We start from the raw sequence: 18304 nt of genomic DNA on the forward strand, positions 1-18304 counted from the left end.
TTTACCACAAACACGAGCAAATCGTTTTTCTTTCTAATGACACGATGAGTCCATGGATCATCTAATTACTATTGGGAATATCACTCCTGCCCAGCAGGAGGCGGCAAAGAGCACCACAGCAAAGCTGTTAAATATCACCTCCCTTCCCTCTAACCCCTATCATTCTCTTTGCCTACGTTAGAGCATGGAAGTGGTAAAGTTAGGTGTTGAAATCTTGCTTGAAGAATCTTTTACTATAATTTTTTAAGTAGTGCAAGATTTTGTTGCTTTGTCCTAGGGTGTAGCCGTAGTCCATATATATCAGTCTCTTCAGTAGAGCAGTGGTGTCTTTAGAGAAATGGGAACTTGGGGGGTATAATTGTCACTGCGCCTCCCGTATACTGATGCTGCCCTATTTCTAAAGCCTGAATAAGATTATTCAGTCTTTGCTTTTTTTCCACAGGTCCATGTGAGGGATCTTGCCTCTCAAACCTAGTGAGCTGCCTTGCGGCCGGGCAGATGTATAAAGATAAGTGCTGACTTTTTTTATTTTCTGGGGAACATTCAGAATAAAAGATGGCACTTTAATATAAATTATATAATGGGACATAATATAATGATTCTCTTATGACTTGGAGAATAATTATTTGGGCAGTAATAGCAGGCACTGGGGACGAGGAGCAGGCTCAGAGGTGGTGTTTTTAACTTGTGTAACGATAAAACGGCATTACTATGGTTAAAAGACCTGAGGGAAGTTTTTTTTCTTGTAACGCCCACGATGGGCGGGGCTAACGGAAGCGCCAAAATTTGTTGCACACTTTCCCCTCATTCTGGTGTTCTGTGACACGAAGACTTCGTCTTAGTTTTTGGCCATATTGCGGACCTCATCTACAGAATACATAGATTGAGTCTGGATCATCTAACAGCTTATAATCTCTGGTGTTAGGCAGGTAAGCACCTCAGCAAAGTTAAGATGAGGTGTAAAGGTGTCTGGAGTATTTAATTACTACTTATGTCATTTTATTTTCTTGCGAAAAAATAAAGCAGTTTATTTTAAAAGAATTAAAGGAACAGTGAGGTATTTTTTTTTAATAAAATATAAAATTAGTTTTTTTTTTTTGGGGGGGGTGAATAGATGGACCAGAGGCCCTACAAGATGTTACATGTTCTTTATGTTTTGATGCTAATGTTGAACCACCAATCCCTTTCTGATCCTCATGTATTGAGAGAACTTTACATTATAGGGAAATACTTTTTTCTGAGCCAACATTTATCTGGGCGGATGCTGTTCAGGAGCCGTCTGACAATGTTCAAAATATGCCGCAGCTTTCTCCTCAAGTGTCCCAAAACTTGGCGTCCATACAGCCAGTGCCCTGCGCTTCCTCCATTACTCCATCTGGAGTTACTTTGCAAGACATTGCTTCTCTCATGTCCTCTGCGGTTTCTGATTCGTTGTGCTTTCCCTGCAGCATGGAAAAAGCAGACAAGAGGAAAAGTAAACAATCAGTAAGTGAGGTTACTGACACAGTTCTGGCTATTTCAAATGCTCCCTCCCAGAAGCCTGAGGAGGAGGATAATTCGGTAGCATCTGAAGGTGAAATCTCAGACTCAGACAGTGTAATTCCTCCTGCTGATACTGAAGTTGTATCCTTCAGGTTTAAGCTAGAACACCTCCTTTTGCTACTTAAGGAGGTTTTAGCTACCCTGGACAACCCCGACACTACCGTCGTAGTCAGTCCTAAGAAGTCTATTAAACTAAACAAGTATTTTGACGTGCCCTCCATGGTGGAGGTATTTCCTGTAAATAGACTTAAGTGACCAGCGCCAAAAAATATAAATTACTACAAACTCCAACTAGAAAAAATAGGTTACCCTCAAAGACCTACAGGACTAATCAATACAAAATACAAAGCACTAGGGAGCGCTGAAACCAGCTTAAGAGTAAGGATTATAGAATATATATAATAATAATAAAACACCTAACCTGATACTAATATGATACTACTATAATAGGCAATATGTATAATACATGTAAACATAAATTATGAATTATGTGTGAAAAAAATCTTTTCAAAATTGGAAAAAATTATATATGAAAAAAATTCTATGGGGAAAAAATTCAATTCTATAGAAGATGCCAGCAACAAATACTAGAATTGCATATCTATATATAAAAAACTTTATTACAATATAGGTCGACCTATTCAAGACATACAATAATAAATCACAAAATTAAGAAAAAAAGAAAATTAGTATAAAAAACTCCTTAAACCAAAAGTTCATGCATAAGAAACAGTTCCCAGGAGTGGACGATTTTTCGGCTTGTTACTATGTGGATCCACGCTCATACAAGGATGCTGTTCTGTGTATAGTTGTAAGAGGAGCGTTCCCAGGACAAAAGAGGCAGTCGCAGCCAATGATGGTATTTCCCCTACAGACAAGGAATCCTCTTAGTAAATGTCACACAGCAAATAGCAGGGGAAGTTACATCCGTACTTACATAATAATAAGCAGCAACCGGCCTCCAAACTATCTAATTGCTTTTCCCTGTTAAAGCTTTTCTGTTTCCAGTGGCCATTGGTTACTATTGGAAGGTGTGTCCACAGATCGTTGGTTCAAGTTTGGAGGCCGGTTGCTGCTTATTATTATGTAAGTACGGATGTAACTTCCCCTAAGTAAGTACGGATGTAACTTTGTCCTGGGAACGCTCCTCTTACAACTATACACGAACAGCATCCTTGTATGAGCGTGGGTCCACATAGTAACAAGCCGAAAAATCGTCCACTCCTGGGAACTGTTTCTTATGCATGAACTTTTGGTTTAAGGAGTTTTTTATACTAATTTTCTTTTTTTCTTAATTTTGTGATTTATTATTGTATGTCTTGAATAGGTCGACCTATATTGTAATAAAGCTTTTTATATATAGATATGCAATTCTAGTATTTGTTGCTGGCATCTTCTATAGAATTGAATTTTTTCCCATAGAATTTTTTTCATATATAATTTTTTCCAATTTTGAAAAGATTTTTTTTCACACATAATTCATAATTCACAATTTATATTTACATGTATTATACATATTGCCTATTATAGTAGTATCATATTAGTATCAGGTTAGGTGTTTTATTATTATATATATTCTATAATCCTTACTCTTAAGCTGGTTTCAGCGCTCCCTAGTGCTTTGTATTTTGTATGGAGGTATTTCCTGTACCAGATAGGACTACAGAGATCAGTGCTAAGGAATGGGAGAGACCGGGTATGCCTTTTTCTCCATCTCCTATATTTAAAAAGATGTTTCCTATAGAAGATTCTATCAAGGAATCTTGGCAGACGGTACCCAAGGTGGAAGGGGCAAATTCCACACTAGCCTAGAGAACTACTACTCCAATGGAGGATAGTTGTTCCTTTAAGGATCCTATGGACAAAAAGTTAGAGGGGTTACTCAAGAAGATGTATGTACACCAGGGTTTACAATGGCAACCCGCAGCTTGTATTGCTACGGTCACTAGTGCGGCCGCATATTGGTTTGATGCATTAGGGGAAATTTATCAAAGGTATGTCGGACCTGATCCGACAGTGCGGATCAGGTCCGACATACCTCGCCGAATGCGGAAAGCAATATGCTCTCCGTATTCAGCATTGCACCAGTATCTCTTGTGAACTGCTGATGCAACGCCGCCCCCTGCAGATTCACTGCCAATCGGCCGCTAGCAGGGGGTGTCAATTAACCCAATCGAGTACGAATTGAATTGAATTCTGGCGATCTCTGTACACCTGCTCAGAGCTTCATAACTGCTTTTTCTGGCGAGTCTGAAGACTCGCCAGAAACATGGGCCCTCAAGCTCCATTCGGAGCTTAATAAATGGGCCTCATTGTCTGAATCCATTCGGACAGACACTCCCCTCGAAGAAATCCAGTATAGGATTAAGGCCCTTAAGTTGGCCAACTCCTTTATTACAGATGCTTCCCTTCAGGTTATTACGCTGGAAGCTAAGATTTCAGGTTTTGGCATTCTGGCTCGCAGAGCTTTATGGTTAAAATCTTGGTCTGCGGATGTGTCATCTAAGTCTAAACTTTTGGCGTTTCCTTACAAGGGAAAGACCTTGTTTGGTCCTGGTTTGGCGGAAATCATTTCTGATATTATGGGAGGAAAGGGACATTTCCTCCCTCGGGATAAGAGAAATAAACAAAAAGGACGTTGGAGTAATTTTCGTTCCTTTCGAAATTTCAAGGGAAATCCTTCCGCTCCCTCCTCCAAGCAGGAGCAGTCCAAGCCTTCCTGGAGGCTCAATCAGTCTTGGAACAAGGGAAAGCAATCCAAGAAGCCTGGTGTTGAGTCAAAGATGGCATGAAGGGCCTGCCCCCGATCCGGGACCGGATCTTGTGGGGGGCAGACTTTCATTCTTCACTCAGGCTTGGGTTTGAGATGTTCAGGATCCCTGGGCGGTGGACATCGTGTCCCAGGGATACAAGCTAGAGTTCAAGACCTTTCCTCCCAGGGGCAGATTTCCGCTTTCAAGATTATCTGTAGACCAGACAAAAAGAGAGGCGTTCTTACACTATGTACGGTACCTCTTCGACCTGGGAGTGATAGTTCCTGTCCCAATGCAGGAAAGGGTCTGGGGTTCTATTCCAATCTGTTCATGGTTCCCAAAAAGGAGGGAACCTTCAGACCAATTTTAGATCTCAAGAGTCTAAACAAATTTCTCAGAGTGCCGTCCTTCAAGATGGAAACTATTCGTTCCATTCTTCCTTTGGTCCAGGAGGGTCAATTTATGACAACGGTGGATTTAAAGGACGCGTACCTGCATGTTCCCATCCACAGGGACCATCACAAGTTTCTAAGGTTTGCATTTCTAGACAAACCCTTCCAGTTCGTGGCTCTTCCATTCGGTCTTGCCACAGCTCCCAGAATATTCTCAAAGGTTCTGGGATCCCTGCTGGCGGTGCTCCGATTGCGGGGCATTGCAGTGGCACCTTATCTGGACGACATTCTGGTTCAGGCGCCTTCCTTTCAATAAGCAAGATCACACACCGAAATGTTGTTACCTTTCCTGCAGTCTCACGGATGGAATCGTGAATTTGGAAAAGAGTTCCTTAGTTCCAAATACAAGGGTAATTTTCTTGGGAACCATAATAGATTCCTTATCAGTGAAGATTTTTCTGACAAGTCAGGAGATCAAAGATTTTCGATTCTTGCCTAGCTCTTCAGACCTCTCCTCGGCCATCAGTGGGTCAGTGCATGGAGGTAATCTGGCTGATGGTAGCGGCAATGGACATCATCCTGTTCGTCTGTTTCCACCTCAGACCTCTGCAGTTAATCATGTTCAGGCAGTGGAACGGAGATTATGCAGATCTGTCTCCGTGATTACAGCTGGAGCAGGAGACAAGGGATTCTCTACTTTGGTAGTCGTCTCAGGATCATCTCTCCCAGGGGACCTGCTTTCGCAGACCCTCTTGGGTGATTGTGACAACAGATGCCAGCCTTCTGGGATGGGGAGCAGTCTGGGGCTCTCTTAAAGCTCAGGGAACATGGACTCGATCAGAGTCTGTTCTACCCATAAACATTCTGGAACTGAGAGCAATCCTCAATGCTCTTCTGGCCTGGCCTCGGCCCGGTTCGTCAGGTTCCAGCCGGACAATATAACCTCAGTGGCTTACATCAACCATCAGGGAGGAACTCAGAGTTCCTTGGCCATGACAGAGGTAGCCAAGATCATTCAGTGGGCAGAGACCCACAATTGCTGTCTGTCAGCAATCCACATTCCAGGAGTGGACAACTGGGAGGCGGACTTCCTGAGCAGGCAGACCTTTCACCCGGGGGAGTGGGAACTCCATCCGGAGGTGTTTTCCAGCCTGATTCTCAAATGGGGTCAGCCGGAATTGGATCTCATGGCATCTCGGCAGAATGCCAAGCTTCCGAGGTACGGTTCAAGGTCAAGGGACCCTCAGGCTGTACTGATAGACGCTCTGGCGGCACCTTGGAATTTCAGTCTTGCATACCTATTTCCTCCATTCGCTCTTCTACCTCGGGTCATTGCTCGAATCAAGCAGGAGAAGGCGTCGGTGATCCCCATTGCACCGACCTGGCCTCGCACGATTTTGTATGCAGACCTGGTGGACATGTCATCTCTTCCACCTTGGAGACTTCCTTTGAGGAAGGACCTTCTACTTCAAGGGCCCTTCCTTCATCCAAATCTAGTTTCTCTGAAGCTGACTGCTTGGAGATTGAACGCTTAATTTTATCTAAGCGTGGATTTTCAGAATTGGTCATTGAGACCATGATTCAGGCTCGTAAACCTGTGACTAGAAAGATTTACCATAAGATATGGAGTAAATATCTATATTGGTGTGAATCCAAGGGCTACTCTTGGAGTAGAGTTAGGATTCCTAGAATCCTGTCCTTTCTCCAAGAAGGTTTGGAGAAGGGTTTATCGGCAAGTTCCCTAAAGGGTAAAATATCTGCCTTGTTTGTTTTGTTACATAAACGTCTGGCGGACGTCCCAGACGTGCAATCGTTTTGTCAGGCCTTGGTCAGGATCAGGCCTGGGTTCAAACCAGTTACTCCTCCCTGGAGTCTTAATTTAGTTCTTAAGGTTCTTCAAGGGGCTCCGTTTGAGCCTATGCATTCCTTAGATATTAAGTTGCTATCTTGGAAAGTTTTTGTTTCTTGTTGCTATTTCATCTGCTCGTAGAGTGTCAGAGCTCTCGCCATTACAGTATGATTCTCCTTACCTTGGTTTTACGTACTATATTAGGGTTTCTCCCTAAAGTAGTTTCTGACCGGAACATTAATCAGGAGATTGTTGTTCCTTCCTTGTGTCCTAATCCTTCTTCTCAGAAGGAACGGCTTCTGCACAATCTGGACATGGTATGTGCACTAAAATTCTATTTACAGGCGACTAAGGATTTTCGTCAGTCTTCTGCTCTGTTTGTCGCATTCTCTGGGAAACGCAAGGGACAGAAAGCTACGGCTACTTCTTTCTTTTGTGACTGAAGAGTATCATTCGCTTTGCCTATGAAACTGCTGGACAGCAGCCTCCTGAGAGAGTTACGGCTCATTCTACGAGGGCTGTTTCCTCTTCCTGGGCATTCAAAAATGAAGCTTCTGTGAAACAGATTTGCAAGGTTGCAACTTGGTCCTCTCTTCACACTTTTTTCAAAATTCTATAAATTTGACACATTTGGCTTGGCTGAGGCCGCTTTTGGGAGAAAGGTTCTTCAAGCAGTGGTGCCTTCCGTTTAGGTTCCCTGTCTTGTCCCTCCCTTATCATCTGTGTACTCTAGCTTGGGTATTGACTCCCAATAGTAATTAGATGATCCGTGGACTCATTGTGTCATTAGAAAGAAAACAAAATGTATGCTTACCTGATAAATTTCTTTCTTTCTTGACGCGGTGAGTCCACGGCCCGCCCTGTTCTTTAGACAGGTTGTTGGTATGTTATCAACTTCAGACACCTCTGCATCTTGTTGCTTCCTTTATCTCTTTTACTTTGGTCGAATGACTGGGGTTAGAGGGAAGGGAGGTTATATTTAACAGCTTTGCTGTGGTGCTCTTTGCTGCCTCCTGCTGGGCAGGAGTGATATTTCTAATAGTAATTAGATGATCTGTGGACTTCGTGTCAAGCAATAAATAAATTTATCAGGTAAGCATAAATTTTATTTTGTCTTCACTTTCATTAAGTAAACCAATTTATCGGGGACATGTACAGAAATGCAGATCAAGCTGATCAGTGTAGTGTCGCCGGTTGTAGGCTTTTAGTACTAAACAGCCTGAACTGATCTGTGTTTCTGTATATGTTTCCGCTCCTGTGTGTGTCCCTTGTTAAGTTATTTATAAGTGAGCCATGTGACTTGCTGCAGTCTGGATACTGTTATAGCTGTTTAGCTAGTTCCTTGTTTAATCAGCTAGCTGCATTGGAAATGCAGGGCTACTGATGTTGCTATATGGGGCTGCTATATTGCTGAGAAAACAGACAGGTTGGGAATCCGCTTGAAAGAGGAAGTAGAAGTGTTAAGACAGAACTTTCATGCTATAATTAAAGGGGGGATTTTACAATCTAAACACAGTGGCCTAGATTTGGAGTTTGGCGGTAGAAGGGCTGTTAACGCTCCGCAGGCTTTTTTCTGGCCGCACCATAAAATTAACTCTGGTATCGAGAGTTCAAAAAAATGCTGCGTTAGGCTCCAAAAAAGGAGCGTAGAGCATTTTTACCGCAAATGCAACTCTCGATACCAGAGTTGCTTACGGACGCGGCCAGCCTCAAAAACGTGCTCGTGCACGATTCTCCCATAGGAAACAATGGGGCTGTTTGAGCTGAAAAAAAACCTAACACCTGCAAAAAAGCAGAGTTCAGCTCCTAACGCAGCCCCATTGTTTCCTATGGGGAAACACTTCCTACGTCTGCACCTAACACCCTAACATGTACCACGAGTCTAAACACCCCTAACCTTACACTTATTAACCCCTAATCTGCCGCCCCCGATATCGCTGACACCTGCATTATATTATTAACCCCTAATCTGCCGCTCCGTAAACCGCCGCAATTTACATTATCCCTATGTACCCCTAATCTGCTGCCCCTAACACCGCCGACCCCTATATTATATTTATTAACCCCTAATCTGCCCCCCTCAACGTCGCCGACACCTGCCTACACTTATTAACCCCTAATCTGCCGAGCGGACCGCACCGCTACTATAATAAATGTATTAACCCCTAACCCGCCTCACTAACCCTATCATAAATAGTATTAACCCCTAATCTGACGACCGGAGCTCATCGCTACTATAATAAATGGATTAACCCCTAAAGCTAAGTCTAACCCTAACACTAACACCCCCCTAACTTAAATATAATTTAAATCTAACGAAATTAATTAACTCTTATTAAATAAATTATTCCTATTTAAAGCTAAATACTTACCTGTAAAATAAATCCTAATATAGCTACAATATAAATTATAATTATATTGTAGCTATTTTAGGATTAATATTTATTTTACAGGTAACTTTGTAATTATTTTAACCAGGTCCAATAGCTATTAAATAGTTAAGAACTATTTAATAGTTACCTAGTTAAAATAATAACAAATTTACCTGTAAAATAAATCCTAACCTAAGTTATAATTAAACCTAACACTACCCTATCAATAAATTAATTAAATAAACTACCTACAATTACCTACAATTAACCTAACACTACACTATCAATAAATAAATTAAATACAATTGCTACAAATAAATACAATTACATAAACTAACTAAAGTACAAAAAATAAAAAAGAACTAAGTTACAAAAAATAAAAAAATATTTACCAACATTAGAAAAATATTACAACAATATTAAACTAATTACACCTACTCTAAGCCCCCTAATAAAATAACAAAGACCCCCAAAATAAAAAATTCCCTACCCTATTCTAAATTAATAAATGTAAAAGCTCTTTTACCTTACCAGCCCTGAACAGGGCCCTTTGCGGGGCATGCCCCAAGAAAATCAGCTCTTTTGCCTGTAAAAAAAAACATACAATACCCCCCCCCCAACATTACAACCCACCACCCACATACCCCTAATCTAACCCAAACCCCCCTTAAATAAACCTAACACTAAGCCCCTGAAGATCTTCCTACCTTGTCTTCACCATCCAGGTATCACCGATCCGTCCTGGCATCCGGTGCTGAAGAGGTCCAGAAGAGGCTCCAAAGTCTTCCTCCTATCCGGCAAGAAGAGGACATCTGGACCGGCAAACATCTTCTCCAAGCGGCATCTTCGATCTTCTTCCATCCGGTGCGGAGCGGGTCCATCTTGAAGCAGCCGACGCGGATCCATCCTCTTCTTCCGTTGTCTCCCGACGAATGACGGTTCCTTTAAGGGACGTCATCCAAGATGGCGTCCCTCGAATTCCGATTGGCTGATAGGATTCTATCAGCCAATCGGAATTAAGGTAGGAATATTCTGATTGGCTGATGGAATCAGCCAATCAGAATCAAGTTCAATCCGATTGGCTGATCCAATCAGCCAATCAGATTGAGCTCGCATTCTATTGGCTGATTGGAACAGCCAATAGAATGCAAGCTCAATCTGATTGGCTGATTGGATCAGCCAATCGGATTGAACTTGATTCTGATTGGCTGATTCCATCAGCCAATCAGAATATTCCTACCTTAATTCCGATTGGCTGATAGAATCCTATCAGCCAATCGGAATTCGAGGGACGCCATCTTGGATGACGTCCCTTAAAGGAACCGTCATTCGTCGGGAGACAACGGAAGAAGAGGATGGATCCGCGTCGGCTGCTTCAAGATGGACCCGCTCCGCACCGGATGGAAGAAGATCGAAGATGCCGCTTGGAGAAGATGTTTGCCGGTCCAGATGTCCTCTTCTTGCCGGATAGGAGGAAGACTTTGGAGCCTCTTCTGGACCTCTTCAGCACCGGATGCCAGGACGGATCGGTGATACCTGGATGGTGAAGACAAGGTAGGAAGATCTTCAGGGGCTTAGTGTTAGGTTTATTTAAGGGGGGTTTGGGTTAGATTAGGGGTATGTGGGTGGTGGGTTGTAATGTTGGGGGGGGGGTATTGTATGTTTTTTTTTTTTACAGGCAAAAGAGCTGATTTTCTTGGGGCATGCCCCGCAAAGGGCCCTGTTCAGGGCTGGTAAGGTAAAAGAGCTTTTACATTTATTAATTTAGAATAGGGTAGGGAATTTTTTATTTTGGGGGTCTTTGTTATTTTATTAGGGGGCTTAGAGTAGGTGTAATTAGTTTAAAATTGTTGTAATATTTTTCTAATGTTGGTAAATATTTTTTTATTTTTTGTAACTTAGTTCTTTTTTATTTTTTGTACTTTAGTTAGTTTATGTAATTGTAGTTATTTGTAGCAATTGTATTTAATTTATTTATTGATAGTGTAGTTTTAGGTTAATTGTAGGTAGTTTATTTAATTAATTTATTGATAGGGTAGTGTTAGGTTTAATTATAACTTAGGTTAGGATTTATTTTACAGGTAAATTTGTTATTATTTTAACTAGGTAACTATTAAATAGTTCTTAACTATTTAATAGCTATTGTACCTGGTTAAAATAATTACAAAGTTACCTGTAAAATAAATATAAATCCTAAAATAGCTATAATATAATTATAATTTATATTGTAGCTATATTAGGATGTATTTTACAGGTAAGTATTTAGCTTTAAATAGGAATAATTTATTTAATAAGAGTTAATTAATTTCGTTAGATTTAAATTATATTTAAGTTAGGGGGGTGTTAGTGTTAGGGTTAGACTTAGCTTTAGAGGTTAATCCATTTATTATAGTAGCGATGAGCTCCGGTCGTCAGATTAGGGGTTAATAATTGAAGGTAGGTGTCGGCGATGTTAGGGAGGGCAGATTAGGGGTTAATAAGTGTAGGCAGGTGTCGGCGACGTTGAGGGGGGCAGATTAGGGGTTAATAAATATAATATAGGGGTCGGCGGTGTTAGGGGCAGCAGATTAGGGGTACATAAGGATAACGTAGGTGGCGGCGCTTTGCGGTCGGCAGATTAGGGGTTAATTATTGTAAGTAGCTGGCGGCGACGTTGTGGGGGGCAGGTTAGGTGTTAATAAATATAATACAGGGGTCGGCGGGGTTAGGGGCAGCAGATTAGGGGTACATAAGTATAGTGTAGTTGGCAGTCGGCAGATTAGGGGTTAAAAATTTTTAATCGAGTGGCGGCGATGTGGGGGGACCTCGGTTTAGGGGTACATAGGTAGATTATGGGTGTTAGTGTACTTTAGGGTACAGTAGTTAAGAGCTTTATGAACCGGCGTTAGCCCAGAAAGCTCTTAACTCCTGCTATTTTCCTGCGGCTGGAGTTTTGTCGTTAGATGTCTAACGCTCACTTCAGAAACGACTCTAAATACCGGCGTTAGAAAGATCCCATTGAAAAGATAGGATATGCAATTGACGTAAGGGGATCTGCGGTATGGAAAAGTCGCGGCTGAAAAGTGAGCGTTAGACCCTTTAATCACTGACTCCAAATACCGGCGGTAGCCTAAAACCAGCGTTAGGAGCCTCTAACGCTGGTTTTCACGGCTACCGCCGAACTCTAAATCTAGCCGAGTGTTTGGAGTATAAAAAATTGAAACCTTTTTATTGAGCAGAGGATTAATTTGTACTGTTTGTACAAGTAGCTCTCCTGTGTTCTCTAATTCCTATGATAGTATTCAGGGGCGCATGCACAGAATTCACATAATGCAAACTTACACGGGGAGCAAGCAAGGCTGGGTAAATACTAGAATTATGAACATATGCATTGGCAGATTAGGGTTTGGTAACGAGGCTTAAATATACATTTTAGTAAAAAATATACGTTATAATTAAGATATTTCACTCAGATGGACTGGGAAAACGAAACCATAAGCAAAAGGATTCTTAAAAAAGAAGAAAAGAGAAAAAAAGTGTACAATGCTCCTTTAAGATATATCCAAGTCTGCCATTTTATTTTTGTAGGGGGAATCAACCAGGTGGATTGTATTTCTAGTATCCTATTGGGGAGACCAGATCGGTCAGAAAGTGAAAAAGATTTGTGACTGGTAAGTTATTTGAAATGTTTAAAGATATGCAAAAAAATCTATCACAGCTGTTGTATAGTGGGATGGCAGATAAGAAAATAGCCCTTTGGTAAATGTTACCTTGTGCTGCTAAGTAGTAACAGCATGTGCTGAAAGTAATTTTGTTAGTTACAACATAGTTTTGTACATTCTTAAAACTTGATTTAATATCCTTCAGTTTTCACTGCCATGTATACCCTTATCCGAACACCACTGAAGAGCGCAAAGAGATCATGTTGGGCTTGAACACACGCATTCAAGACTTGCACACGGTAAGCAGAGATGGTTTGTCTGGAAACTCTTATAATAATAATAATAATAATAATAATAATAATTTCAATAAAAGAGACATATATTGTTCCTTCTTTCCAAAGATATGGAGAGTCCACAACGTCATTCAATTACTAGTGGAACTATCACTCCTGTCCAGCAGGAGGAGGCAAAGAGCACAACAGCAAAGTTAAGTGTCACTCCCCTACCCATAATCCCCAGTCATTCTCTTTTCTTCTATCAATGGAGATTCTCTTTGCTTCTATCAATGGAGGAGGTAAAGTTTGGTGTATGAAGAAATTAATTCCTTTTTTGGGTACTTTTCCCTGCAAGCAAGGATTTGGGTTTAGCCAAGTCCCTGTCAATCTCTTCAGTAGAGTAGTGGTGGCTTTTAATCAGTTAGGAAGTTGTGAGTTAGTCCTTGCTTTGTTTCCTAACACATTGCTGCCCATGGTACAGAAAGCCAGAGTTGGTTACTCTGTTCTTTCTTTTTCTACAGGTCTCTGTAAGGAGACATCTAGACTGCAGGTAAGTGCTTTTGTTTTCTAGGTCTTGGAAACTTGCATTTCAGAAGAATGTCATATGCAGTAGATGGGGACATTTTTAAAATCCTTATACAGGATTTTCTTTGGCAGTGGGCAGGCACATTATGTATGTTGAGACTAGGGGTTAATCTTCCCTTTATTGGAACATTTTTCTTCTTTGGGCTAATTTTGTTTAAATACTTTATTAGTATGTGTGGGACTTATGTTTTATACAGGGATTTATGTATAAACTTAAAAATTGGCTGGTGGTTTTATTTGCTTGCTTAGGTAGAACAGGCTAACTGACAGACTGCTTGTGCGTTTGTGTAAATTAAGCTCTGGTGTTGTAGGCAGAGGGAAACACGCGCCTTTTACTTGCTGCATAGTTTCCTCTCTCTGCCAGTTATGTGACTTCTCTCTGCTGTCGGATATTCACGGAGTGTAGCGGCGTCATTGAATTTCAGTCTCTTCAGTGTCGATCTTCTATATGACCCTTTTAGAGACTTCTGGCAGCCAAATTGTGTTTAAGTATTATGGTAAGGCACATCAGCCTGTCTGAGGTGTAGGGGGCCTGATTGGTTTATTATTTTAAAGAATTTTTGTATGACGTTAAACGGCTGTGGTATTAAAATTTCTTAAAGTGACAGTGTATTTAAAACATTTGGGGATTTTTTTTTATTTAGTATTATTGACATGGACCAAGACTCTGTGTCTTTTTTGACAAATGCTTGTTATGCCTTGAGGCACAAAATTATTTTGCTTATGCAATTCTGTGCTACTCTGAGCCCAATGTCTCTCAGGATGATGCTGTTCAGATAATGCCACAGCTTTCTCCTCAAACGTCTCAGGCCTCTATGGCATCACATACAGTGCCCTGCAGTTCCTCTCAGCCTCCTGGAGGAGTTTATTTGCTTGCAGATTTTGCTGATCAGGTATCTTCTGCGGTATCTGTGGCAATATCTGCTTTTCCTATGCTAGGAAAATGCCAGAGGAAAAGTAGACATTCAGATAGTAAGGTTTCTGTTCCACCTACTGCTACGCAGGTGGCATACGCCGGTAGCCTCTGAGGGTAAAATCTCAGATTCAGACAGTATTCTTCCTTCATGTGATATTGAAGAAGTAAACTTCAGATTTAAGCTTGAACACCTTTGTGAACTGTTAACCCCTTAATGACCACAATGTACCCTGTATGTCACTTGTCGTCAAGGGTTTTTTCAGGACATAAAAGCACAAGTCTAGCAAGAACACGCTATTAATGCACTCCCTCCAGCAGGCTTTGTGGAATAGAGCAGTCTCAACGCTGGTGGCAAGACCGCGCTATAAAACAATCAAGTCCCAAAAAAAGGCCAGTGACATACAGGGTACGTCGCTGGTCCTTAAGGGGTTAAAGGGGCTACTTTGGACGACTCCGATACTTCTGTCGTTAGCAACCCTATTAAGTCTAGTAAACTTAATAAATACTATGATGTTCCTTCCTCTGTGGAAGTTTTTCCTGTCCCAGAATGTGTGACAGATTATTTCACATGAATGGGAGAAGCCAGGGATTCCTTTCTCCCTGTCTCCTGTATTTAAAAAGATGTTTCTTGATTATACCGTTGGCAATGTGTATTTTGGATTGCCAATGTGGGGGAAGCCAGAGCAGGTCCTCCAAGGTGACATATTCTGGCAGCGAGGCCTGCTCCAGGTCTGTCCATCTAGTTGGAGGGAGGTCGCTCCCCCATGCTGTTACATGGGTTATCATGGCGGCCTTATAATATGTCTTTACATTAGGAAGGCCTATACCCCCCCTCTCAGTTGGGGTTTGAAGAATGTGAGCAGCCACGCAAGGTTAAATAGAGCTTGAAATTTATGAATCAGCGTTGCTTGGATCGGAATAGGGATGCAGCGTAATAAATAGGTAAGTTTGGGGAGAATCATCATCTTGAGGGCAGCTACCCTGCCCATCCAAGATACCTCTCCGTACCTCCTGGAATTAAGTTTAGAGCTAATCTCAGTCAGTAGGGTCTCATAGTTCTCTTTGATAGTTATAGATAGATTTTGTATGGGAGAGAAAGACACCTAGGTGGCGAACTCCTCTAGTAGACCATCTGAAAGAATAGAGATGCTGAATAGCTTCTCGTTCGCTCAGTGGAATGTTGATGGAGTATGCCTCAGTTTTACCTACATTAATTTTATAGTAAGAGATTTCCCTGAATAGCTTTAGTAGCGACATCAATGGAGGGAGGGAGTCCAGGGGCTTTGTGAGTAAGACCATCAGGTCGTTGGCAAACTGCCAATTTCTGCTCAGTATCATGTAGCTGAAGTCCCTGTATATTCACACATTTCCTGATGGCCGACCCTAGAGGCTCAATAGCCAGGACAAAAAAAAGCGGGGAGAGGGGGCAGCCCTGTCTCGTTCCGTTTTTTATCTCTATTTTGGGCGAACAGAAACCTAGGCCCCTAACAACTGCTGATGGAGTTGAATAAAGTGCCCCCACTGCCTTACTGAAGAAGTCTGGTATACCAAATGTTGAGAGAGTCTGGAATAGGTACTCCCATCTCACCCTGTCAAATGCTTTTTCAGCATCAAGTGACAGGGCAAGCATGGAGAGCCCTAGGTCAGCAGCCTCGGTGAATATGTTTAGGAGGCGCCGGGTGTTGTCTGATCTCTGTCTATTAAGGACAAATCCTACCTGATCCAGATGTATGAGTGTCTGCAGTTGTCTTCCTAACCTAGTCGCTAGAACTTTGGCATATATTTTTGCATCTACATTGATGAGTGAAATAGGCCTATATCTGGAGCAGAGTGCTGGGTCTTTGCCTTCCTTGTGTATTGTAATGATGTTTGCTTCTAGGAATTCTGGAATAAAGCTACCCCGATCTGCTACCCTTGTAAATAATCTAAGTAAAAGCGGGGACAGAGTTGGACCAAGACTTTGTTAGAAGGTGACTGTGAACCCATCTGGGCCTGGGGCTTTACGAGGCGTAAGGTTAGCTATAGCTACTTTTATTTCCTCCAATGTGAATTGTCTCTCTAGCTCTCTTTTAGCTTCCTTGAGCAGGGTGAGTAGGGCAAGTCCCTCTAGGAACTTGCGATTGTCGTTGGGGCTTGCTCTATCTATTGTCTCTGAGTCCTCAATGTTATATAGGGAGGAGTAGTAGCTTGCAAATGCTACACCTATTTCCCTAGGTGAGTGGACCACCCCTCTATGAGTTTTGATTAGAGCTATCCTCTTCTAGTGTGTACGTTTTAAGGAGCTTGTTAGCCAAGAGCTTATCTGCCCTGTTCCCTTTGTAATAGTATGTTTGTCTGTGTAGGTTTTCTTGAACTCTCTGAGTTTCTCGTTTGGCAATTTCCTCTCTGACAAGCCCTATCTGATGAGCTATTTGGAATCTAGGGTGTAGTTTATTGAATTTTTCAAGTGTGCAAAGGTCCCTGTATAGTTTAACCAATGACTGGTTTCCCGATTTGCAGAACTGTGCCATTTTTTAATAAAGTGTCCACGAAGATGTGCTTTGAGGGCCGCCCACACCATGTCAATATCTGTGGTTCCTACGTTGTTGTGTACTAAGAATTCCCCCACAATCTCAATGAGTTCATGGATTTCTATTTCAGACAGTTGCTGCTCAGGAAGCCTCCAAGGAGGCCTACCGGCCAGGGACTATAGTTTAGCAAAGTCTAGACAAACCGCATCGTGCTCTGACCATGTGCATGGTTTGATGCTAAGGTTCATAAAACTATCCAAGGACCCAAAGTCACATAGTAGGTAGTCGATTTGTGAATAAGAATTGTGGGCCTTAGAATAGTTTATAAAGTCTTTCTTTTTCTGAGGGTGCCAAGCATCTCCAGGCATCATACAGATTATGTTGATACATGAGTTTGCGGAAGGCATTGGAGGTCGACGAAACATTCCTATCAGTATGTCGTTTAGGGTAGATTGCTTATCCCTTAGTGGGTCCCACACCATGTTAAAGTCCCCCCTATTATTAAATGTCCCCTTTTTTAAGTTGGTCAATGCGGGTCAAAAGCTTGCATAAAAAGGGAATTTGTTTAGAATTTGGTGTGTAGACAGAGACCAAAGTATATAGTCTCATTGAGTGTGTATACAACTATGAGGAACGACCCTCGTCATCTCTTTCAGCATACTCTTAATTTGTAAGTTAAATCTTTGCTAACCAAAATGGCAACTCCCCTCGTTTTTCCTTCAGTGTTAGATGCTATCTCACATATCGGGTGCTGGAAGTTCTTGACGGCCTGGGAACCCCCTGTCCAATGTGTCTCCTGGATGAATAGTATATGTATCTTATGCGTCAGTAGGTAGCGCATTAGGAGCTTTTCTTTTCGTTGGGTAGTTTAGCCCCTGTGCATTCAGTGTGGCCAATCTAACTGGCGCCATGTCGCTAGAAGGAGAAATAGGTGTGAGGGTAGGGATTAGGGAGAGGTTATTTAGGTTGGGTAAGGGTCTCCTAGTAGCCAGGTACAGAAATCTAGATGATCAAATATCTTCTTAAGGGAGGAGTCTCGAGAGCCCTAGAGACTATTTAAAAGTGATAAATATACACTTTCACAATGAGTGTTCCGTCTGGATTATAGCCAGAGGAACACAACTAAATTATTGGGGGTGGAGATTAGCAGAGAGGAGCCTTGCTCATCGCCAGTCCAGTAAAACAATAACATAGCATACTTTATAATATGAATAATATAGTAAACAGCAGGTAGAACTTTATAGTTCAAACGCGGAAGAGGTGTGGAACATAATGGAAAAAGAAAGAATAAGGGGAGTGAACTATCAACGTTGCATTTAAAGGGATATGAAACCCAAATTTTTTCTTTCATGATTTAGAAAGAGCGTGCAATTTTAAACAACTTTCTAATTTACTTCTATTATCTAATTTGTTTCATTCTCTTGATATTCTTTGATGAAAAGCATATCTAGATAGGCTCAGTAGCTAGT

At 41.7% G+C, this 18304-nt stretch overlaps 1 protein-coding gene across 1 annotated transcript in view; it reads left to right on the plus strand.

Annotated features, from left to right (window-relative positions):
* ATP6V0A2 (ATPase H+ transporting V0 subunit a2) overlaps positions 1-18304 on the plus strand; it is a 236702-nt gene that overhangs the window by 41496 nt on the left and 176902 nt on the right. The window contains exons 7-8 of the mRNA XM_053701819.1: positions 12476-12558; positions 12755-12848. Of these exons, the coding sequence (XP_053557794.1) occupies positions 12476-12558; positions 12755-12848 (177 nt within the window). The remainder of the gene's footprint in view (positions 1-12475; positions 12559-12754; positions 12849-18304) is intronic.

This window comes from Bombina bombina, chromosome 2, assembly GCF_027579735.1.
Source record: "Bombina bombina isolate aBomBom1 chromosome 2, aBomBom1.pri, whole genome shotgun sequence".
NCBI classification, from domain to species: domain Eukaryota; kingdom Metazoa; phylum Chordata; class Amphibia; order Anura; family Bombinatoridae; genus Bombina; species Bombina bombina.